Source organism: Microcaecilia unicolor, chromosome 2 (assembly GCF_901765095.1).
Source record: "Microcaecilia unicolor chromosome 2, aMicUni1.1, whole genome shotgun sequence".
NCBI classification, from domain to species: Eukaryota; Metazoa; Chordata; class Amphibia; order Gymnophiona; family Siphonopidae; genus Microcaecilia; species Microcaecilia unicolor.
Window position 1 is genome coordinate 44,856,948 of NC_044032.1, and position 24,644 is coordinate 44,881,591.

General features: G+C 40.3%; 1 protein-coding gene across 1 annotated transcript in view; it reads right to left on the reverse strand.

The window, feature by feature from the left end:
- LOXHD1 (lipoxygenase homology domains 1) overlaps nucleotides 1-24,644 on the reverse strand; it is a 439,720-nt gene that overhangs the window by 100,754 nt on the left and 314,322 nt on the right. Inside the window, exons 32-36 of the mRNA XM_030192909.1 lie at nucleotides 21,417-21,533; nucleotides 19,817-19,979; nucleotides 14,054-14,208; nucleotides 11,311-11,520; nucleotides 9,698-9,827 (exon numbers count right to left, since the gene is read on the reverse strand). Coding sequence (XP_030048769.1) covers nucleotides 9,698-9,827; nucleotides 11,311-11,520; nucleotides 14,054-14,208; nucleotides 19,817-19,979; nucleotides 21,417-21,533 — 775 coding nt within the window. The remainder of the gene's footprint in view (nucleotides 1-9,697; nucleotides 9,828-11,310; nucleotides 11,521-14,053; nucleotides 14,209-19,816; nucleotides 19,980-21,416; nucleotides 21,534-24,644) is intronic.

The window sequence follows — 24,644 nt, forward strand, 5'->3', positions numbered from 1 at the left end:
GCTAAGTGGTAGGTTTTGCTTCAAAGATGGGTTATGATAACTGGTGTAGTGCAAAAAAACATTTCTATCGGTGGGCTTCCTGTAAATTGATGTCTGGAAAAAATATGTGCCTTTTGAAATATTAAGGTCTAAAAAATGGACTTGTACTTCATTATACTCCATTTTGAATTTGAGATTGGGGTCTCGTGAGTTGAGCCAAATATGGAATTGTTGCAGGGATTCTATATTACCTTGCCACAGGATGAAGATGTCATCAATGTATCTTTTATATATCTTAATATGTTCTGAAAAACAACATGCAGTAAGATGTTGCTTTTCAAAGTCTCCTACATATAAATTGGCCAAATCGGGAGTGGGAGTGGGAGTGGGAGTTTGTGTTCATCCACTTAGGTGGATCACTCTCTCTTTGTTTGGACCGGACCATGACTTCCCGGGCATGGGAACATACACTATGTTATAGTGAGGAATATGTCAATAATTTATTACAACAACAACAAGAAGAAGAAGACGAACCTTCCCAACCTAATTCCACCACTATGGACTTATGGTTAGAGATTATACAGTTAAAGAAAAATGTTATCAGGAATGACATGCATTTTCAAACTATGCTGAGTTATGTAAAAGCTAAAAGAATCCCTAGGGGACTCAGAATGATAAAAGCACCAACTATGTTTTTGGATGATCAATCTTTTTTAGACAAGTGGTGCTGTATATTAAATAAATGCAGTTTAGACCTTATGATCCTATTAGCTGAAACATCTAAACAAAAAAGCACCCAATTAGAAGAAATTTTAGAAACCAAAATTAGTAATGTCTACTTGCTAGATTCGAATCATGAACAAATTTCGCAAGATGTGGACCACAAGATGTCCAGATTTAGAAATGAAATTAAAGAAACCAAAAATCATAAATTCTCAAGAGATGAGTTGGATTACAAGAGAGGCAATGTATATCCTTTTGCGCAAGCCAGGGTTTACCATCATAGAGATAAAAACAACATAACATCTTATAAGAACAATTATACAGTTCCCTCTGATGATATAACAATTCATAAAAATAGGAACAGTTACCTAGTTCCTTATGAAGACACGAGAAGAGGAAATTTGCCCACTACATCAGGACCTTCGAAGACAGTGGCATCCAACGAACAGAGACGGAAAAGAATTAGGAGCGAATCAGATGATGAATTCACATCACCCATCTGTAGCCCTACGGGAATTCCCAACTTTCAACAACCATCGAAGAATGACATCCATGAATCAGACCTACCAACAGATGGAAATTACCCATCATCAGGAAATGAGCAAGGTGACCACACACACACTTTTTTAGAGAAACTGTGGACCAAAGATACAGAATTCAAGAAGTCAAGGATGATGTCCAATTCCAGGAACACATACCATCAATTCAAAGAGAGAGAATACCAAACCCAATATCAAACCAAACACCACTTCCCTCTAAGAGGCAGGGGCAGGGGCAGAGGCAGACCCAGGGCATCTTCCTATCGCCAGGATTATCCACACAACTACCAGGACCATCCATATCAAGAAGCGAGTTTTCATTATCAGAACCGGAGGAGAGTATACCCACACAATTAGGTAACAATCAGACATTAGAGGAGCTAATCCCAATTTTCAATCTCTCCAGCAAGACGTTGACCCATATAGAAAAAGATGTTCTGCAAAAAGGACTGTCGTTTGTACCCACGGTCAAATACAATGCTTTTCAAACAAGGGTTGACCTATTCAAATTCAATCGAAAACTACAGATTATTCAAGCTTTTTCCAATACCACAACTACGACCAGTGATATGTCTATAGAGAAAAAAACCTCTACCTGGATCCCACCGGGTCCAGTTAACCCTCTTATTCAAGCTTTTTCCACATGTGTTGAAAATGATGTCCGCCAACTCGAAAAGAAAAAACATTTACGCTACTACAATACCACCAGAAGAGAACAAGAAGCGATTGCACAATTGGGTCGCAATCATGAAATAATAATTAAACCAGCCGACAAAGGAGGTGGGATAGTTGTGATGGACAGACACCAATATGTAAGTGAGGTCCTACGTCAGCTATCTGATTTGGAATTTTATGTGCCTCTAGATAAGGATCCTACTCCAGACCTTCAAGAAGACATTAAAGAACTGATAGATATATCCTCACGGATGGGTTTTCTGACAAAAAAAGAAAAAGAATTTCTACAAGTCAAACATCCAGTCATTCCTACTATTTACATGTTGCCTAAAATCCATAAGTCTTTAGAGAATCCACCGGGTAGGCCCATTGTATCAGGGAATGGATCTGTTTTAGAACCATTATCCATATTTGTAGACTTCTTCCTTTGACCTTTTGTCCCTCTGATTCCCTCGTATGTTCGTGACAGTACTGATATGATTAACATACTGGAAAATTATGAAGGCACCTTGACAGACACACTTATGGTTACGTTGGATATCGAATCACTGTACACGAATATACCTCAAATGGAAGCATTACAGATTATAGAATCGACTCTCCTCAAAAGAACCACTCACAAAAGGATTCCAAATCACCTCATTCTAACATGTGCGACATTAGCACTTACCAAAAATTACTTTCTATTTCAGAATACTTTTTACCAACAAGTAAAAGGGACTGCCATGGGTTCTACCATGGCTCCCGATTTGGCCAATTTATATGTAGGAGACTTTGAAAAGCAACATCTTACTGCATGTTGTTTTTCAGAACATATTAAGATATATAAAAGATACATTGATGACATCTTCATCCTGTGGCAAGGTAATATAGAATCCCTGCAACAATTCCATATTTGGCTTAACTCACGAGACCCCAATCTCAAATTCAAAATGGAGTATAATGAAGAACAAGTCCATTTTTTAGACCTTAATATTTCAAAAGGCACATATTTTTTCCAGACATCAATTTACAGGAAGCCCACCGATAGAAATGTTTTTTTGCACTACACCAGTTATCATAACCCATCTTTGAAGCAAAACCTACCACTTAGCCAATTTTTGAGATTATGCAGGATTTGCTCAAGTTTTGAAGATTTCAACATGCAAGCAGAACAATTAAGTAAGAGATTCTCCAATAGAGGCTATCCGGAAAAATGCATTAAGGACGGATATACCAAAGCACTCTCCAAAGACAGGTCCGCTTTACTACAATCCACCACGCACAGAGAAAAACCGGACATTGTATGTACCCTACGGTTTTCTCATTTAGCAAAAGACATACAGAGATCAATAAGACGCAATTGGCATATTTTAGATAATCTAGACTGCTTTAAAGACAAAAACTTAGTTGTTGCTTATTCAAGGAATAAAAATCTTAAAGAACATTTAATACCATCTCATTACCAGAAAGAAGAGAACCTCTAATCCACCATGGTCACCGTCCTTGTGGTAAATGTAGTGTATGCAAACACTCCATGGATACGTCTATTTTTTTGCATCCCACAACCCTTCAGACCTTTCATCTACGTCACACCTCAGATTGCAATACTGCATGCGTCATTTATATTATACAATGCCCGTGCCTTAAGCTATATATTGGTAAGACTGTTAGAGCCATAAAAACAAGATTGATAGAACATCGCAGTTGTATCAATAGAAAAATTGAAAGTGCTCCACTGGTCACCCATTGGCTTACTGCCAATCATGATATCTCTGATCTTAAATTCTTGGTTTTTAAAACATCACAAATCAACAAGAGAGGTGGAAATATTGATACTCAACTTTTGAGAGAAGAACAAAAATTGATTTTTGAATTTAAAACCCTCGCTCCTGAAGGACTCAATAGTGAACTAGATCTCTACGTCTATCTATAACAATTTTCTAACCTTTGCAATGTTTAGGTATGATGCCCTTAGAAACATCCCACCAATAGAGAAGTTATTTTTCTGTTTTTTTCATCCATTGTTCAGACCAAAATAGTTGATTAAACATTATATATGGATGCATTGTTTTAATCCCAAAATAGATTATTAAACATTATATACGGATGCACTGTTTTAATCTCATAGACATGCGTGTGCATGTATGAGTGCATATACACATATATATATGTATTTCTATTCGTTCTGTACTTTTATATTTATATATACGTTGATGACATAATGTTTATTGTAAACCCATAAGGCACATATATGTATATATTCTTTTTAGATTATAGTTTTTTTACTATATACATACCAATCTATATCTCATGTATGGATATGTGGAGATAAATAAGTATGGATATGTATCTTAACCGTTTGACCTTTCAATAATATATATCTTTTTTATCATCTTTTTTTAATATCAGGAATTTTATTTTTATAGCATACGTTCATGCACATACACATTTATACTGTAACATTCACATTAGCATTCTTTATCCTCATTAGATCGAATTTCGTTTCGTTTTGTTTTTGTTTTAGTTTTTTCCATAGAGACTCCGTTCTCCAACCATTCCAATCTTCACTTCTTACAATAAACTTTCAACAAATCTAAGCTACTTTGTTCCTTCATTTAAACACAGCGTTTATTATTATTTCGTTACTCATTTTTTTCATCTATCGTGTCATTTGACATTCACAGCGTTTTTTTAGAAACCAGACATATCGCTCGGCAACAATGACATTCTCTTTCTTTTTTGACAACGTTCCTTTATTGGACACGTCATCCTTACGTTTACTTTTTGTTTATGCTCATTCATGCTCATTATTGGTCTACCATTATGTCAATCTTCCGTTTTTCAGATGCTCTGATTGGACACACTCTATTACACTAATCATCACATGATCATGCTTCATCCAATCAGCATACTTACGCAATACGTCTCTCTTTACCTTTTGGCGCCAAACATAGCATTTATAACATACGTTTCTTCTTCCATAGTCATTTCAAGTATAACGAGACGCTTCGCCAACAAGATTTTATAAAGGTCTTTTTCAAGGTAAATACGCTTTCTCCCGCTTGTTCATGGAAGATATTTATAACGACATAACGCACTAAAAATTTCTTTATTTTGTTTATCTACGGGAGACATTCATAGCGACAGAAGGCAAAGTATATTTTGTTTAGACTTGCATTATGCCCACTTTATAGCTCGCAGACGTTCATAGTCACTGATTTTGCATTTTTTCTTGGCTGCCATATTATAATCGTAAACGCTGTATGAGAGTACAAACACTGTGCAGTTGCAGCACTGAGCATACTGCCCTGACCTACGGTTTTCCATTTAAACCATATTTCCTTTTTCTAAAGTACAGTATATTTTTGGTGTAACCTTGATTGTAAAAATTTTTTCTATAGACCATTCGACCTTAGGTTTTTATTTGAGAATACTTTACAGCTTGCAGATGTTCATAGTTACTGATTTTGTGATCTCACTTGGCTGCCCCGCAATAACCGTTAATAACCGTAAACGCTGTGCGATAGTACAAACACCGTGCAGTTGCAGCACTGTGTATATATCCCTGACTTACGTTTTCCTATTTAAATCACAAACGCCATGCAGTAGAAGCACTGTGCTTATCTTCCTGCCCTACACTACTTGATTGACAACGTAATGTCCTGCGGACTTTTCCTTTAAAAGACAATATATTTCTGGTGTAGCCTTAGTTGTATCAATGATGCTTGTTCTCCTCTCTCTATTTTTTTATTTTTCTCTACAGACTATCCGACCCCAAGTTTTTTACAAGGATCACCAAGGTCGGTCACTCTGTTTTTCTTTATAGAAACATCTTTATTTCTTTCTTTTTTCATCCACTGCTTTTCATACTTTCTGTATCAGTCACTTCACACCCTCTTGGTAAATGTGTCGTGTGCATGGCTAAATAATAATAATATTCTTTGTAATAATATTCAAAAATACATAGACACACAATATGTATGTGTATGTATATATATGTATATAGATGTGGATATGTGCGTATGTATGTATATGTATATATATATTTTTTTTTTCTAACTTTCTTTGTCTTAATCACAGATCTACATTTGTACACATTAACTTAATTTAAGGATTCGATCTGATCTTACCACCCTACAATATAATATATCAGTATGTTTTTTTATCTGTTATATCATATAGAGTCCCCGCATATGGACATATAATTATATATGTATATATATGTGCCTTTTATCTCATGTTATCTCTTTTAGACCATATAAGTTCATTTTATTATTCCGCATTGTTTATGTATATCTTTATATATATAATTTCTGGCCGAAACACAGTTTTTTTGTGTCGAGTCATTGAATAAAGTGGTTCTTTGGTATTTTATTTCCCGTTTTCCTGGAGTCATTGGTCCATTTCCCACTCTTTTTTTGTACTCTTTTTTTGTACGGCAAAGTATCTTGAACAGACAAGAAGAATTAGTGTCTTGTTTAAGAAGAGCAGAAAAATAGTTTTTCCTGGCCAAAATCATGGATTTCCTATAATGGGAGGCAGTGCTCTTGAAAGCAAGCAAAGCTTGAGAAGATCAAGTTCTGTGCCAAAGAAGCTCAAAGTGATGGAGCTGTTACTTCACAAGCCGCAGCCCATGATGGTACCAAGGGTGGGACTGTGAGGGGCAAAGAGTTATCGTCCAATACAGAGTGGCTCTGTCAAAGGTAAAAGCAGTTATAGTATGCCATCTGGACAGTTGATCAGAGAGATCCAGAGAGAGAAAGTCAGGTGAGAATGGGTCGCAGCATGAAAGAAAATGGTCAGGCGTGAGTGACTTTAATTTCCATAAGACAGAGACCAGAAGAAGAAGGTTCTAACAAAGCAGTAACTGAATAGCCAAAAACAAGAAGACAGTGATCAGACCAAGGTAGTGGAAAAGCAGAGATAGGCAACGCAAGAGAAGGGGCAGTAGTAATAAGCAGATCTAGAATATGCCTACTCACGTAGGTGGGGTATGCAACAAGCTGAAGAAGTGAGAAGTCAGAAAGAAAAGTCTAGTGAGGGGGTGAACTGGGCTGGAGATATGAATGTTTAAGTCATGTATATCACAAGCAGGTAAGCGTCCAAAAGATAGGGAGAAAGGACATTGTAAACAGCCTGCAAAGACACATAGAAAAGAGGGGGAGGAAGACAGTTAAGAACAATGATGAGAGCTGAGAGAGGAAAAGTGAAAAGAAAGCCCTTAATGAAGAGGTCTAGAGTATCAGTGGAGAACACGAATGTTCAGAGAAGAATGAAACAAAGCAGTGAGGCCACCGCCACGTTTATGAGAGTGATTAGAACAAATAAAACTGTAATCAGGAGGGCAAGACTGCTCAAGATAAGAAAGTTATAAATCAGTGAGCCACATTTCACAAAGACAGAGCTAATCAAGGTTATGGGTAGAAATGGAATCACAAATCAAGGAGGATTTCTGGCGCCTGGAATGGGCATTTAGTGGACCAAAGTTCAAAACTAGTGAAGACCTGCACTCCCCCAGTTGTAAAGGACTAAAGTACAAGCAGATGCATGCGACCACATTCTCGTACTTGGGCACGCAAGTGTGGAAAGCACTGCCTACAGACCTGAGAACAATCAGCGAAACAACTATCTTTCGCAAATCTCTTAAGACATATCTCTTCAGCAAGGCATACAATGAGAACTAATAGCCACAATAATCCACCCGACAATCCACTCAATTAAGATAACTCATCTACTATAGCTACCTAAATCACTCCTCTCCTTCTTCTTTTACCCTCATTTAACCTCTACACAACATTAAATATATATGTCACCTTGCAATGACAATGTTAACAAAACTATGTAAGCCACATTGAGCCTGCAAATAGGTGGGATAATGTGGGATACAAATGCAATAAATAAATAAAGTTCAAAACTAGTGAAGACTCAACAAGAGGGTGCAGGCCTTAGGAAGAGCAACAAGGAAAGGGAGCTTACTTCACAAGAGACAAAAGGCTGCGCAAAACTAGTAGGTAAATAACCTTTGCAGTTTTCCCATTGTATAAGCAGGGCCTATTTGATGAAAAGCCTTAAAAACCAACAATACCAACTTAAACTGAACCCTCTGAACTATTGGTAGCCAATGAACTGTAAATAGGACCCACAACTACCAACAATTTAGCCCCCACATTTTAATTTCTCTGCAGCCTCTGTACATTCTCTATACCATATAAGGCATCACAGTAGTTCAAGTGAGTCAAAACCAACACATGCACATTTGCAACAAGATCTAGGATTATAAAATCTATTTATCCTTATTAGTTTTAATCAACAGACCATGAAAATAATTATATATGAAACATAAAGTAGATACATGCTTGGTTTTACCTCTAGTATGGGGACAGAATCAAAGGCGGATATCATAATTATTTTTTATTTTATTTGTTACATTTATATCCCACATTTTCCTACCTATTTGCAGGCTCAATGTGGCTTATAAAGTACCATAAAGGCGTTTGCCATTTTGGTTGATAACAAATACAAGATTGTGTTGAGGTCAGATGAGGTAGTAGTGAATCAGGCGTCATGGGGTCGAGGGGAAAGAGGAAAGTAAATTGTCCAGTATGAACATTGATTATGTTGTGTTGCTGGATGTGAGGATTTATGTTGGATCGGTGGGATAAGCTTTTTTGAAGAGGTGGGTTTTTAATGATTTCCTGAAGTTTAGGTGGGCATGTATTGCTTTCACTGCATATTGGAGTCCATTCCATAGTTGTGCGCTTATGTAGGAGAAGCTAGATGCATAATGTATATTATTCTGGGTTATTTCCAGTCCTCGAGACACCCCAGACCAAATGGAGGTATCTCGAACTGTCATGAGACGTACCATTCTGTTGTTTATAGGAATAAAGTATCCCAGCTGCACATAGGTGCTTTCTGGATTTTAGTCTTAGGTGATATATTTTACCACTCAAAGGTATTCATGGGAAAGCAATTGGGTAATTCTGATGCGCTACATTGGTTTCCCATGGAGAGAGAGCAGTGGCCGCCCCTCTCTGGCTTGAAGTAGGAAGTACACCCATTTTTATTGGTCCACTCAGGATATGGGTAATATGACAGTAAGCACACCTGATTGGATCTACGTTAATGTCATGGTTAACACTGGCTATGCTAATGGGTAGCTTCATCTTGTAAACATGTTTTTCTTTAGATTCAACCGTTATGACATCTCTCTTTACCACAAATTTCAACAAGCCCTGCACCTGGCCTCTTCCTATGAAGCCATCTTTGTCCTGTTTTTCAAAAACAACTGTTACCCACATATTGCCACATTCATGCCATTCTGCAAGTTACTAAACCATGTTTTCCTGTTTATGAGGTTTTTGCACCCTAGCTCCTTCATTATTTTGCTGTATGGTGTGTCCCAATAGCTCAGGAGCTTACTGGATCTTCAGAGTTCAGATTACAGCTAAAGGCCTGTACTTTTCTTGTCAATTTTAGATCCTGAGGCTTAAGTCAGGCCTGGGCTGCCAAATAATAATACAAAATAAGTTGTTTTGTATTTTAGCCCTTTACAGTTTGGGTAATGTAGGTTTAGGTATGATCGTGCTGATCCAAGTCTGTTTCTAGTTGGTAGATCTATGATTAGATTCCTGAAAACCCATAGCAAGTCAAAGCAGTGACTTGAATAATTACAATTGCCTGATTATTGATGAGGCACTATAGACATTTCTGAGTGCTTAAATCATGCCACTTACCTACAGAGACTCTATATTCTGCAACAGCACAAAATAATACAGTCAGAGAGACTATTGAATTACTTGTTCTGTCTTCTGTATCATCCTCCTGGTTGTGCTTGCCCTTACTCTCATTTGCATTGTTATCCTGGAAAGAAGGGCCCATCAAACTTTTGAGTGAGCTACATTGGCTCATTCGTTCTCCATCATATCCCTGGTCAAGAAAAATACAAGGAAAATCTAGGTCAGTACAGTACTCACAGAGATACCCACCCCTCATAGACTATTGGTCAGAAAGAATAATACATGTTCCCAAATGATTGGAAGATGCTTACTCTGATTTTTGTAACTAGAAGCTAAAATATGGGCCAATTTTTGGCTATGTGGGCTTTTATCTTTTTGCATGTTTAAGTGTATAGATGTTTTGATTTCAGTATAGTTGATGTTATTGATGTTTTTTTTTTAATGTTGTTTATTTTTTATTATTATTTTTTGTTTTACTACTGTTATTCTTTATGGTTTTCTGCAATATGTTTTTTTTTATTGCTGTTACCCACTTTGGGATGAATTCTAAAAATCGTGCCTAAAATATTGGTACAGAAAACCCCCCACTTAAGTGCTATTCTATAAGCAATGCCTAAAGTTAAGCATGGTTTTTAGAACAGTGCTTAAGCACACACACGGGTCATGCATATATTTAGGTGCATCCATTTGCACCAACAGAAATGTGGTGCAAATATCCCTACCTATACTTGCTTGCATAACTCGAATCCACATCCATGCTCCACCCCAAAGCACGCATGACCCTCTCATTTCCACTCCTTTTCCAGGATGTAAAATTTAGGTGTAGATTACATGCTAAATATATATGCATGCATATTAATTGATTTCAATTAGTGCCAATAATCGCTTGTTAAAGCCAATAATTGGTACTAATTGGCACATTATTTAATTAAATTGTGTGTGCAAATTGAGCACGCCCAAATTTCCATGAGCAATTTTTGGTGACTTTTATAGAATTAGAGGGTTTGGGCCTTACTTATAAAATTAAGATGTTCCACCAAATAAATAAATGCATAATATATTAATTATTATTTTATCTTGATTTTATAAATTGCCATTTCTACGATGCACTTACATAAGAACATATGAGTAGCCATACTGGGTCAGACCAATGCTCCATCTAGCCCAGTATCCTTTTTCTGACAGTGGTCAAGCTAGGTCACAAGTACCTGGAAGAAACTCAAAAGTACCTGGTACTGCTGGGGGTCAGGCAACACTTTTGAACTATAGTGGTACTGGAGGCAGAAGTGAGTGGGCATCACTGCTGCCTTTCCACTTTTTGAGATGGACAAAAAAGGTTCAGTCAGGTTGGGGATCTGCTAGTTTGCCAGGGAATTTTTTCATGTTGGGGGCAGGGGGAGGGAGGTGGGTCACTAGACTGCTAGGGAGTTTTTAATATATTGGGAGCATGGGGTCAGGTCGATGGGGCATCTAGACTAACAGGGAATTTTTTTTAATGTTGGGGCAGGGGGGGGATGGGTTGGGATGGTTTCATTTGTCTATTTACCGAAGGCACTATCACTTGAGAAAGAGGTGTCATCTTAAATGTTAAAAAGCTGACTCATTTCTTCTTCAGTGTGACAGGGGAAGAAGAAGTGAACATTCTATGTATGGTATCTTTTTCTCTCCTGTACCTGCGCATAGAGTATCCGTTCTGTCCTCTTGTCTTCTTTTTTCTTGGACAGCCAGCGCTCACATAGGAACAGGTATGTCTCTTCTGTGTCCTCATTCAGGATTTCCACTTTGTCTAAATACCAGTCGGCACTGGGCATGGTATTATCATGCCGAATTTTGATTTTGAAGATGGTGCCGAGGTCCACAGCTTCTATTGTGAATCTATCTACCTACAGAAAAAAAAAAAAACAGAGTCACACTGATACTTCCCATTAATATCCTGATTTGCAGGACCTTCTGTTCAATTAATCCAGTAACTAGAAGTATTTACCGGTAGCAGATTTTTAAATCATTCGGGGCAGGAGCGTAGCCACAGGGGGGACCTTGTAGGCCTGTATTTGAACTAAGAGTGTGTGGAAGTGCTGACGTCAGTGTCTGGGGCTCTGGCAGAAAAGCTCTCCAGCTGGCAGGGCTTGGGCATTTCTTCCAGCATAGGTATAATGTGGAAGATGGGGGGAGGGGAACTGAGAGGAAACGCGTAGCTTCCCAGTCCACTCCTGAGCCCCCTCCCCCAAGAACAGAGTTATGGCTTAGCCCCTGATTCATGGTCTAATTTGTTTTTTCCCCCCTCCATAGACATACAGGGGCAATTCTATAAAATGGGCACTAACATTAAAAGTATCCCATGCTGATACCTTCCCCCCTAAGTCAGAAAAGTAGCTGAGTTTCCAAGTTGCCCATTCAAGAGGGGGACTTTTTTTTGACTAGGCCTGGTTTTGAACTTATATTCTAAAGCAGAGTAGCATTTGCAGTCCTTAATTCTAGCTATTGAAATCAGTGCTGCCTGTTACATGATAGGCTTGACAGAAACGTAGGCCTAAAATGTCCCTGTTAGAACTGGGAACCTCATAGCAGCTGTAGAGTAAAATTTGAAAGGTCCTCATTAAGGGGCCCTTTTACTAAGGCATGGTAATTCTAATTTTGACACATGTCCAAAACGTGCTGCAGAAAATAATTTTTATTTTCTACTGTGTGGTGCTAACCGGGCAGTAATCGGCAGGGTATGCATGCTAACGATTATCGCCCGGTTAACACGTGAGACCTTACCGCTAAGTCAATAGGTGGCTGTAAGGTCTCAGGCCCAAAATGGATGCACACCAATTTTTATTTTGCCACACGTCCATTTTTGGCCCCCCAAAAAGGCCTTTTTTGCAGGCGCTCTGAAAAATGGACCTGTGCGCATCTAATACACGCGCCTACACCAGCGCAGGCCATTTTTTGGCGCGTCTTAGTAAAAGGGCCCCTAAATGTTTTTAATTTCTTCATTGTTTGACACTCAATCATATCACAGTTTGATACAGTCAGGTACAATGCGGGAAGACAGTAGCACCACTAAATGTCCCTTACAAACCATGGGTAGTAATACTGCTGAACACATGAATTTTTACCATGATGAATGTTAAATAATAATGAGCTACTAGGCATACAGGGGTATGCAAAGAAGCTCGTTATTATTCAAAATGAATGATACAGATTGTGTTAAACTTCACGAGATATCTTATTCATAACAGTTGGCGACATCTGAAGAGGTGGTGTTAAATTTTCTTGGGATTATCGGCCTGGCTAACACATGAGCTGATGCAGCCAGGGAGCAATTTAATGGTGCTACCAATGTTCAGATAGGTACCTCTCCCAATTGACTGCTCTTCTTCTAAAGTTATCATGTAGTTTCCCCATTCATTTGTAAGAAATTTAGGGTGCCGCCTACCACTAAGGACCTGAAATGTACCATTTTGGATTAGGCAACTGATGGAGCAGGAGCAACCATGATGTCTCCTGCACCCACTAGATCCCATGGATCAAGCATTAATTGCCAGAGGAAATGAGAGACGGGCAACACCCTAATTTTTATGACAATGTGTTGGGTTGAGTAGGGTTCACATTTAAAACAAAGGGATATGGAGGCACCCTAAATTTCTTATGAAGAGATGGAGAAACTTGGGGTGGGGGTTGTTCTTTTTCGGAGTCTACCCTTTTATTAAATGGCTACACCATTGTCCTGTGTTTTTTTTTCTGCACGTCAAACACCCCAGAGAGTTTATGTTATATAGCATCCGTGCCATTTGACTAGACTCATTGAGCACTGCAATTGTCTTACAACATCAAGATATAAATGCACCCCAGGTTCAACACTGCATTACGCATTCACACTCTTTTAATGATCTGTACTTTTCTGTTTTTGAAATGATGGTGACAGCAGTACAAGATGGTGATATATGCATGTTTGTTGCAAAAGGAGAGATGGCGGATTTTAAATTGTTCTGTGTTGAAACTAATGGATTGAATAAATCCATTGTCAACATATAACCCCCTTTTTGGGCTATGTATATATAAATTGTTTTTTTAATTACATTTCTATTCAGTTATTATCTTTATCTAGATTTATTGATTTTAAATTTTATAAGTGATAATGTCTGGGATTTATTTCCCCACCCCTGTCTGTTCGTCTGTCCAATTTAGATTGTAAGCTCTGTTGAGCAGGGACTGTCTTTTCATGTTAATTTGTACAGCGCTGCGTAAGTCTAGTAGCGCTATAGAAATGTTTAATAGTAATAGTAGTGGTTCGGATTAGGCTCAACATTGAATATCCGGGACATACATTGCACATAGTGGTTAGCACCTCTGAGATCGCCAACTGCCGCTGGCTGAATATCAGTCTTTTAGTTCAGACATGTAATACACACTAATTCATGTAGCTTGTACCTGTGCTCGTTCAAACTTGTTGGAATTTCCTTCTGATTTGCTGAGTTTCCTCTCTCCTGTGTCACCCAAGTCTCCGTATATCGTAAGGAAAACATTCGCATCAGTTCCAGCTCCATAGATGTCTCCAGTGAATACTGATATCTTGTATGATTGAGCTGTCAGAAAGAAAATCAAAGAGTCCACTTAGAAGTGAAATGCCTGGCACCATCTTGAGCAAGTTAAGAGCCTCCATATGATCTCTAGATCTTGATGGATAGCTAGAACACATGAATCATTAAAATCACACCTTATTGTTATATTATACTGCAAATTTAAACTTCGCACTAAGTATATGAGAATGGAAGTATACCTTAAAACAAAAGGGGGTCAAATTTCTAAAAATGTATTCAGCTAACTTTCATTGTTAGCTGGTAAAATTGCTGCATTTAAACATTACCTCCAACCACTCGGTTAAACATAAGCACTGGAATTATCAAAATTATCAGGTTAAAGAGAGGTGGCTCAAGAAATATTTCTCAGTGGGGCTTATGACAGCTTCTCAGCTCTAATTTTCAACCCTAACCAGTTATTTTTAGAGGGTGAATCTCAGCCACACAAATATGAGCTGGATTATATCTATCCAGCCAAAATTTGACCAGCTAGATTTAGGAAAAGATTTCAGCTGACAGCATAGCTGGGCAGCTGCGGTTTATAATTTTTCTATTCTATTCTATTCAAAAGTCTTATATACTACTTCTACCCTTTAAAAAGGTCCGAAAGTGGTTTACAAAGATTAAAATAAAGACTGAAGAACAGAGAAAACAAGATGGCTTCAATTATCAGAAAAATAATACGTTTAAATATTTTCTGAATGTGAAATACGAATCAGCAAATCTAATAACGTCAGGAAGAGCATTCCAAATTGAAGCCGCCTTGTAAGAAAAAGATTGTTGAATCATCTTCTTGAAACAAACACCTTTAAAAGAAGAATTCATGAGCTTAAAAATCCTAGAATGTCTACCAAGAAGCTTACCCATGGGAATGGATACCATAGTCAGATACTCTTCTCAAAAAGTTTTAAACATGAAACAAGAGATTTTAAAATCTATTCTCCTATTCGACGGAAACCAATGCAATTCTCTCAAAAGTGGTGACACATGATCAAATCTAGATTTCTTGAAGATCATACGGGTAGCTATATTCTGGACTAGTTGCAATCTTCATTGAAAGCTCATTGAAATTCCAACATACAATAACATTACAATAACGCAGGTAAGACAATATTACGTATTGAGTCAAAATTGCAAAATGATTTTGTTCAATTGCCTTAAAAGCACATTTTTGTACTACATTATTCATGTGGCTGAAAGGTAAGGTGTGAATCCAAGATTACTCCCAAAACGTTTGAGGTACTTTCAAAAGGAAGAGAGATATTTTTCTCAAGTAGCACAAAAGGTAGAATTGATGGAATTTGTGTCCCAAACCATAAAAGCCTGGTCTTAGAAGAATTAAGCTTAAACAGAAATCTGCCAGCCCATGATTGGATCTTAGAGATACAGGATGTAATATTGGAAAGGCTGACATTTATATCTGGGCTCATTTATAAATATGTAATCCGAATATAAGCATAAATATTTGCTCTTATCCAATACCACTGAGCTCAAAGTACTTATGAAAATATTGAAAATCACCAGAGCCCTGAGGAATACCACAGTTAGAAACCCAAAGCCGTAAAAGATTGCCATGAACCTTCACTGCATATGAACGAACTTGAAGAAAGTTTTGGAACCATTTTAACACAGGTCCCTCTATCTCCAGCCAAGTTAATAAGACCTGCAGCATCCTTCGTTACACTTTTTACACTGAATGATATATACCACATTGGAATATTTCACATGCTCATCTTCCAATGTGGTATACATCATTCAGTGTAAAAAGTGTAATGAAGGATGCTATATTGGAGAAACAGGCCAGATGCTAAAGACAAGATTTAATCTACATAGACATCACATGAAGAATGCTGGTGCAAGCCTGGTTCTCACCCCTGTGGGTCAGCACTTTACAAAACCAGATCACAGTACCAGTGGCTTCATAGTAAGAAGCCTGAAAGGTAACTTTAAAACAATACAAGAATGTAAGACCTTTGAAGTCAGAATGATTGAATATTTTGACACCCAACAGACAGGACTTAAAGATCTGGGTTTTCTAGCCCATTATAAACCATAAAATTGTATTGCTATATTTATCACCCTCCTCTCACCTATCCATGCCCATCCTGTTAGATTATCTCTGAAATGCTTTGATGTCCCCATGCATACTGCTACCCACCCTCACCCTGTTAGACTATCAATGAAACTGTTGGATAAAAATTAGTACTAGGCATACACGAAAAGAAGAGTTGGAAGGTGGTGTGCAATGATGAACAAAAGGGGTGATGCTAGCATGCATGGTGTGCATTGTATGTGAGTCCTGTGGATGAAACCCCCTTCCACTGAGCACTATCAGCATATTTAAAAAAAGGGTAAGAGTATATTGCACAGTGCACCATTATAAAATAGAGGGTTTCTTGATGTCTACTTAGTTAAATTTAATGCCAAGAAGTGTAGAGTGATGCACTTGGGGTGCAGAAACCAGAAAGAGAGATACTGGAGAGGAGGGGAGAGATTAGTAAACTCGACTCAGGAGAGAGAGACCTTGGGGTGTTGGTGTCCGAGGATCTGAAGGTGAAGAAACAATGTGACAAGGCGACGGCTGTGGCCAGAAGGATGCTAGGCTGCATAGAAAGGGGTATAACTAGTAGAAGAAAGGAGGTGTTGATGCCCCTCTACAAATCATTGGTGAGGCCTCACTTGGGGTATTATGTTCAGTTTTGCAGGCTGTATCTAGCTAAGGATGTAAAAAGACTGGAAACGGTGCAAAGAAAAGTTATAAAAATGGTATGGGATTTACGTTGCAAACTGTACAAGGAGAGCCTTGCTGACCTGAACATGTATACCTTAGAGGAAAGGAGAAACAGGGGTGACATGATACAGACGTTCAAATATTTGAAAGGTATTAATCCGCAAATGAACCTTTTCTGGAGACGGGAAGGTGGTTGAACTAGAGGACATGAATTGAGGTTGAAGGGGGGCAGACTCAGGAGTAATGTAAGGAAGTATTTTTTCATAGAGAGGGTGGCAGATACATGGAATGCCCTCCTGTGGGAGGTGGTGGAGATGAAAATGGTAATGGAATTCAAACATGCGTGGGATAGACACAAAGATATCCTGTTTAGAAGGAATGGATCCATGGAATCTTAGCGGAGATTGGGTGGTGATGCTGGTAATTGGGAAGCAAAACTGGTGCTGGGCAGACTTCTAAGGTCTATGCCCTGATCATGAGTGAATAGATAGGGATGGGCTTGAGTGTAAATTTTAAGGGGCTTCGACGTTAACTTCAGAACCTTTAGTACAAGAAGAGTGCTGGGCAGACTTATACGGTCTGTGCCCTGAGAATGGCAAGGACAAATCAAACTTGGGTATATATAAGTATCGCATATCAAGTAAAATAAGTTTATCTTGTTAGGCAGACTGGATGGATCGTAAAGGTCTTTATCTGCTGTCACTTATTATGTTATTATGTTAATGACACAACATCTGAGATAAAAAGGGGCTCATATCTGATACAAAAGGCTGCTGTGTTGACATTTCATCTGAGGTGCTGCCGCTTTTGTCTGTCTGACTGACCATTTGAAGAATACTCTGCCATCTGCTGGATGTTTATATTAGGTTGTATAGTTACTATTTATAGATGTGCTGTGGGGGTAGAGTATCTGGCTGAATTATGAGTCTGCCTAGGATATTGTGCATTTACTCTGAACTGTTTCTATGATAAGACCATTTCATGTCTTCATTCCTGCAACTTTCATATTGTTTTAGCTGCTACTATAAATAAATAAGCACTCCATTTTTATAATACTTGGTTGTGGATTTTGTTCTGTTATTATTTGAGCGTTGGGAATTCATGTTCTGAAGATAAAGGGAACACATTTGCTTATGACACTACATTGTCTAATGCTGGAATATGGCAGAGTCCATTCTTTCTGTAATCTATACTAAGTGTCAGGTTCCCCAATAACACCACAAAAGGTTATCTGTGCACACCCCACACAATGACAGAAGGGAAGCCGGTCTATGGCATAAAACTTAGCCATGTTGTTCTGGAGGGCCTGGGCAGTAGTGGGGAAGACAATATACTGTGAGGTGTGGGTGAGGAAGGCATCGAGGAAGTGGGCAAGCAGTTGGAGATGGCAGGCTGAGTGAGGCCTACATTGACTGCTAGCACTGACTGAAAAATGCTGGTGGCAAGAAATGTGAGTGAGGCTCTAACCTTAAAATGGACTGGCACTGGTTATTCTTGCATGTCCTGGCCTGGAGAAAGGGTTGTAGCTCATCACAGAGGTGCTTTATGGCAGCCCTATCAAAAGTGGGCCATGTCTGGGCTCTAGCATTGAATTTCCGGGTATACAGAGGTGAAGAAAATGTTAAGTGTAATATATTAGTAATATGTAATTTATCTTTAAAATTAAGCATGGTTCCGGAAGATTAGAGGGTGGCCAATATAATGTCAAATGTTTTTAAAGGGTTCCAGAGGATCTGGGAAAATATAGACCAGTGAGTCTGATGTTAGTGCTGGGCAAAATGGGAGAGACTATTATAAAGAACAAAATTACAGAGCATATACATATAGCATATACAATGAAACAATGTCAACATGGGTTTAATCAATTGAAATCTTGCCTCAACAATCTACTACATTTCTTTGAAAGGGTGAATAAACATGTGGATAAAGGTGAGCCAGTCGATATTATGTATCTAAATTTTCAAAAGGCATTTGACAAAGTACCTCAAGTAACACTCCTGAGGAAATTAGAAAGCCATGGGATAGCAGGTAATGTCCTATTATGGATTAAAGACTGGTTAAAAGAGAGAAATAAGAGAGTAGGGTTAAATGGTCAGTATTCTCAATGGAGAAGGGAAGATAGTGGGGTTCCCTGATATAGAGATGGGAGTAACTAGTGAGATAATTAAATTTGCTGGTGAGACAAAGTTATTCAAAGTTAAATCGCAAAAGGATTGTGAAAAATTGCAAGAGGATCCTATGATACTGGAAGACTGGGCATCCAAATGGCAGATGATGTTTAATGTGAGCAGGTAACAAACAGGGCCGCCGAGAGCCGGAGCCGGGCCCGGGACAAGGCTGCCCCCGGGCCCCCCTCCACCCGAGGTTGCCGTCCACCTGAGATCGCCGGGCCCCGCCCACCCGAGGTCGCCGCCCACCCGAGATCACTGGGCCCCCCCGCCGCCCACCCACCCGAGGTCGCCGGGCCCCCCTCCACCCGCTATTGGGCCGGGCCCTCGGAACTAACCTTAAGCCTCCTTTCACTTCACAGCAAGCAGCGGCAGGGGAGACCTCTCCTCCTTCCTTCCGTGCCCCGCCCTCGTGGATGTTATGTCAGGCGAGGGCGGGACAAGGAAGGAAGGAGTGGCCTGACCTGCTGCTGCTTGCTGCGAAGTGAAAGGAGGCTTAAGGTTAGTTCCGGGAGTGACGGAGGGCGGGCCAGGCAGCAGCAGAGGGCGGGCCAGGTGGCGGCAGTGCCGGGCCCCCCTGGAGGCCCGGGCCCCGGGACTTTTGTCCCCCCTGTCCCCCGGCGGCCCTGGTAACAAATAGGAGGCAGCTCTCTTTAATCACTGTTATCATAGGTGCAGAAGGCAGTATTTCAACCAGGTTCTGCATTGCTCTTACTTTCCAAAGGCTCATCCACTTCTATTTCCACTTGTTTTAATGTCCCGTCTTTCATGAGTTTTTCAGTGAAGATGGTAGATGGTACCAGCTCCCTCACGGTTTCTCCATCATCTTCAGATTTTGCGAGCCATCTTTCACAGAGAAATGTCACCGTTTCTGAACCCTGGATAAATGGAAAGTGAAACAGTTCTGGTTTAATGTGATAAACTGCACAGATAAAGCACCTGTCACATGACGCAAGCATTATCAGTTACACTCAACTTCTGTAGAGAGGTGTGGTAGCCGTGTTAGTCCACTCTTAAAGGTTATCAATAGAAATCAAACAAAATAAAACATGGAAAAGAAAATAAGATGATACCTTTTTTATTGGACATAACAATACATTTCTTGATTAGCTTTCGAAGATTGCCCTTTACGAAGAAGGGCAACCTTCGAAAGCTAATCAAGAAATGTATTAAGTTATGTCCAACAAAAAAGGTATCATCTTATTTTCTTTTCCATGTTTTGTTTTGTTTGATTTCTATTGATAAACTCAACTTCTGAAAATTCTGAAAACAAGAAGTGGATCACTGAGTTCCAAACAGTAATCTTTTAAAACTAGGGGGTCCATTTACTAAAGCGCAGTGATCACTGGGGGAGGGAGAGGGACCCAGAGGGCAGATGCTGAAAATGGGGGGAGGAACGGCACAAGGAAACAGAGGGGAGATTCTGGACAGGACAGATATGGATGCAAAGGGAAGATGGATGATGGATATGGAGAGAGAAGATATGTGAAATGGACAGGAGATTCTGCAAAGAGAGAGGAAAAATAAAGAAAACTGAAAAGGGATACTGGGACCAAAGCAAATGGAAAAAAAAATAAAACGCTCAGATATTAAAGGTAGAAAAAAAGTATTTTATTCTGAATTTATTAATTGGAATATGTCAGCCTTTGCAAATGCACTGATATCTTATATTTCAGTGTTTCTTTTTTCTAGTATTGGTGTATATGCTGAGTCTGACTTCTTGAGGTTTCCACTTCAGTTTCTGGTCTTATATCTAACTGATCAGTGGTTCCTTATTTCCAGTGGCGTACCAAGGGGGGGGGCAGTGGGGGCGGTCTGCCCCGGGTGCACGCCGTTGGGGGGTGCCGTGGCATGCGCCTGTCAGTTGAGTTCGCTGACTTTGCTAACTTCGCTGCAGCTCCTTCTGCCCCGGAACAGGTTACTTCCTGTTCCGGCCGGGGCAGAGGGAGCTGCAGCGAAGTTAGCGAAGTCAGTGAACTCAGCTGACAGGCGCGCGCCGCAGCACCCCCCCCCCCCCCCCAGCAGCATGCACCCGAGGAGGGGGGGTCATTTCGCCGGGGGGGGGGGGCGTGCTGCACCTGGGGGGAACGCATCGGCGCTCCGCCCCGGGTGTCATGCCCGCTAGGATCGCCACTGCTTATTTCATATTTGTTGAGGATCTGTCTGTGTCTTGCATGTGTGACTGGGACGTGGTATTCTGCTAGCATGTATTTTCAGTGTAGTGACTTTTAGCAGACTTCTCATCGGGTGGTGTATTACTATTTTTCTAAACCAGAAGTAAAACTGTTTCCATCCTGATGTACCACACCACGTACTTTTCCATTTGGCAAAAGTCTTCTGATCTCCACTCTGTCCAGATGCCACCCAGCACTGAGACCTTTATCATTGTGTCCGATGCGGATCTTTTCAATGGTGTCGCCAATGTCCTCCAGCTGTATCCAACAAGAAAATAAATCATGAGACAGGAAAAGTAAGCAACCTTTGGTATGCAGGTTCCGCACTGCGAGAATACTAAAGATGAGTTCCAAACAAGTGAGTGCATTGTACAAGTCAAGATGGCACATCGGGGAGTCCATCAGCTTTGTTTTCAATGGTGCCAATGACAATTCTGTGGTTGTTGGTCCAGGAAACATGCTCCCTAGTTTTGAGTCTGCTAGTTTCTTTGTGATGCAACAGAACTTGATTGCTCACTAAATTCGAGCCCTGATTAAAAAGGAGAGTAACTTGGGGGAAAATTCTATAAAAAGAGCTCAAAAAATTGGTGCCGGGAAAAAAATCTGTGCTAACCAGTATCTTATAAAGGGTGCTCTGAGTTTGAGCGCCTTTTATAGAATAGAGCTTAGAGAAGATTTTTGCGCATAAGTTTGAGCACTGTAATTTATACCAGCTGAAATCACGTGTAAATGCTAGCGTTCAAGTGTACAGCACTGCATACATCTAGTAGCGCTATAGAAATGATATAAGTAGTAGTAGTAGTTAAACTCATGGTATTTTGGCAAGTAAATTGTGCTATTCCATAAAACTGCATGTAAATTTTTGGAATGCCTCGACTTGCTCATGCCCCTCCCCTAGACAGCCCCCTTTTGAGTTGTGCACTATGGGATTTAGCCACTCAAGGATATAGAATAGCATGCAAGCAGATACATGCCAAATCCAAATTAGTGCCAATTAGGTGAAATTATTGATTGTCAAGGCCCATTAATTTATACTGGACTTATTAACTAATTTAGTTCCACACATAGTAACGTGGAGGGGCATAATCGAACTGGGCGCCCAAGTTTTCCTGAGGGCGTCCTTGCAGGACGTCCCCTCGAAAGGGTGGGGAAACTTGTATTATCGAAACAAGATGGGCGTCCATCTTTCATTTCAATAATACGGTCGGGGACGCTCAAATCTCAACTCATCTGGGAGTTAGTGATCAACCTTTCACTTTTCAGTGAACTTACTTGAGAAAAGACATGTTTGCATCTACCCAAGGGCATTATGTCAACTGAGATTTAAGGATTTTCTACCACTAAATTTGATTCTTGTTTATTTCTGTTATGCACAGAAATTTAAATATTTTTCTTCTTTAGGTGTCTAATAGTATTTGTAAGTTCAATAGCACTGATAATCTTAAATGGAAATATATCTTTCATCAGGATATTAAAAGATATATTTGGAATATTAGCATGGGGCTAATAATAATGTACTGGGGGTAACCTGCATGGAGCAGCAGGACAGCACAAAACAGTGAAATGATTATGTGCTTCCAAAAAGACATTGGGGGTGGGGAGAATCTGCATTGAGCAGCAGTTAAGAAAGCTTTACTGGGTAGACTTGTTGGGCCATTTTGGTCTTCATCTGTTGTCATTTCTTATGTTACTGTGCATATATTAAAGGCATGGAGTGGAGGAGTAGTCTAAAGGTTAGTGTGGCAGACTTTGATCCTGGCAACCTGGGTTCAATTCCTACTGCAGCTCCCTGCACTTAATCCTCTATTGCCCCAGGTACAAAAAAAAACTTAGGGGTATGTTTGCTAAGGTGCATTAGCATTTTTAACATGTGGGTTTTGGGTGGGTTTTGAAGGGCTCACATTTACCAGCACAAGTGTAACAGGTAGGGGGGGGGGGGATAGGCCTGGGTCCGCCATCCTGAAGTGCACTGCACCCACTAAAACTGCTCCAGGGACCTGCATACTTCTGTGATGGACCTGGGTATGACATTTGAGGCCGGCATAGAGGCCGGTAAAAATTAAAAAAAAATTATTTTTAGGGTGGGAGGGGGTTGGTGACCACTGGGGGAGTAAGGGGAGGTCTTTTTCAGAGGACAAAATATGGTAACCCTAGGCTGGTAGGACTGCAATGCCCCAAACACACACAGCCTATAAGTTCTTGGTTCTTCTGCAAGTTCCAGGTCTGGTTCCAGCCAGACCTCAAAACTTGCAAATGTCAGTCAAATAGCAAAAGTAGCTTACCTCAGCCAGGTCACGATCACTGCACATCACCAGGGGAACCCTAACTAGGGTTACCATACTTGGTCTCCCCAAAAAAGAAGACACATGCCACGCCCCACCACACCACACCCCACACCACCCCCTTCACATCCTCGCTCCATCCCCTTTCACACCCTTGCACCACCCCCTGTCACACACCCCGTCACCCCACTTCCCTTACCATACTCTACTGGTCTGGTGGTCTAGTGACCTCTTCAGGGCACGAAAGAGCCCCATCTTTGTTGCCCAGAGTGCTGCCCTGCATCCTGTTGCTGATCTCGGCACCGATTCAAAATGACCGCCGAGAGTTAAAGTCTCGTGAGGTTGCTTCAACTCTCAGCGGCCATTTTGAATCAGCACCGAGATCAGCAACAGGATGCAGGGCAGTGCTCCGGCCAGGAAAGAGGGGGCTCTTTCCTGCCCCAAAGGTGGAAGAGATCACTAGACCACTAGGGCAGTAGAGTAGTAAGTAAAGGGAGGGGAGGGCCAGGAGGCTAGCATAGGACGGCCCACCCGCCCGCCCGTTTGTCCAGAAATCCGGACATGTAGTCCGGGCAACCGGGCGGGTTTTGCCAATCTGCCCGTTTGTCCAGAAATCCGGACAAATGGGCAAATTGGCAAAACCCCCCGGTTGCCCGGACATGTACTCAAAAAGAGGACATGTCCGGGTAAATCCGGACATATGGTAACCCTAACACTACAGTGAGGATTCTGTCCTCCTAGGGCCTCTGTATCGGAGCCTTCCTGACCTATTCAACTTCAGGGCTTTTAGCTCCATTCCGATCTGAGCCCCACCCCTCTGACTCAGCAACAGCCTTAGCCTTCGCCTCAACAGACTAGTGCCCCCTGCTGCAAGAAGGTTGAACTGCATCAACCATGAAGAAATGTCTTCATTATACTATCCACTCTCAGACATCATGGTTTTTGTTTTTTTTACAAGATTTAGTGAATGGGCGTTACAGTCTCGTAATTGATCCTGATGTCTTTTTATTTAACAATTCAGTTTATATAGTCATCAACTTTTAAATTACTGCAGGTATCAGACTTTCCACTCTATAAGCAGTAATGC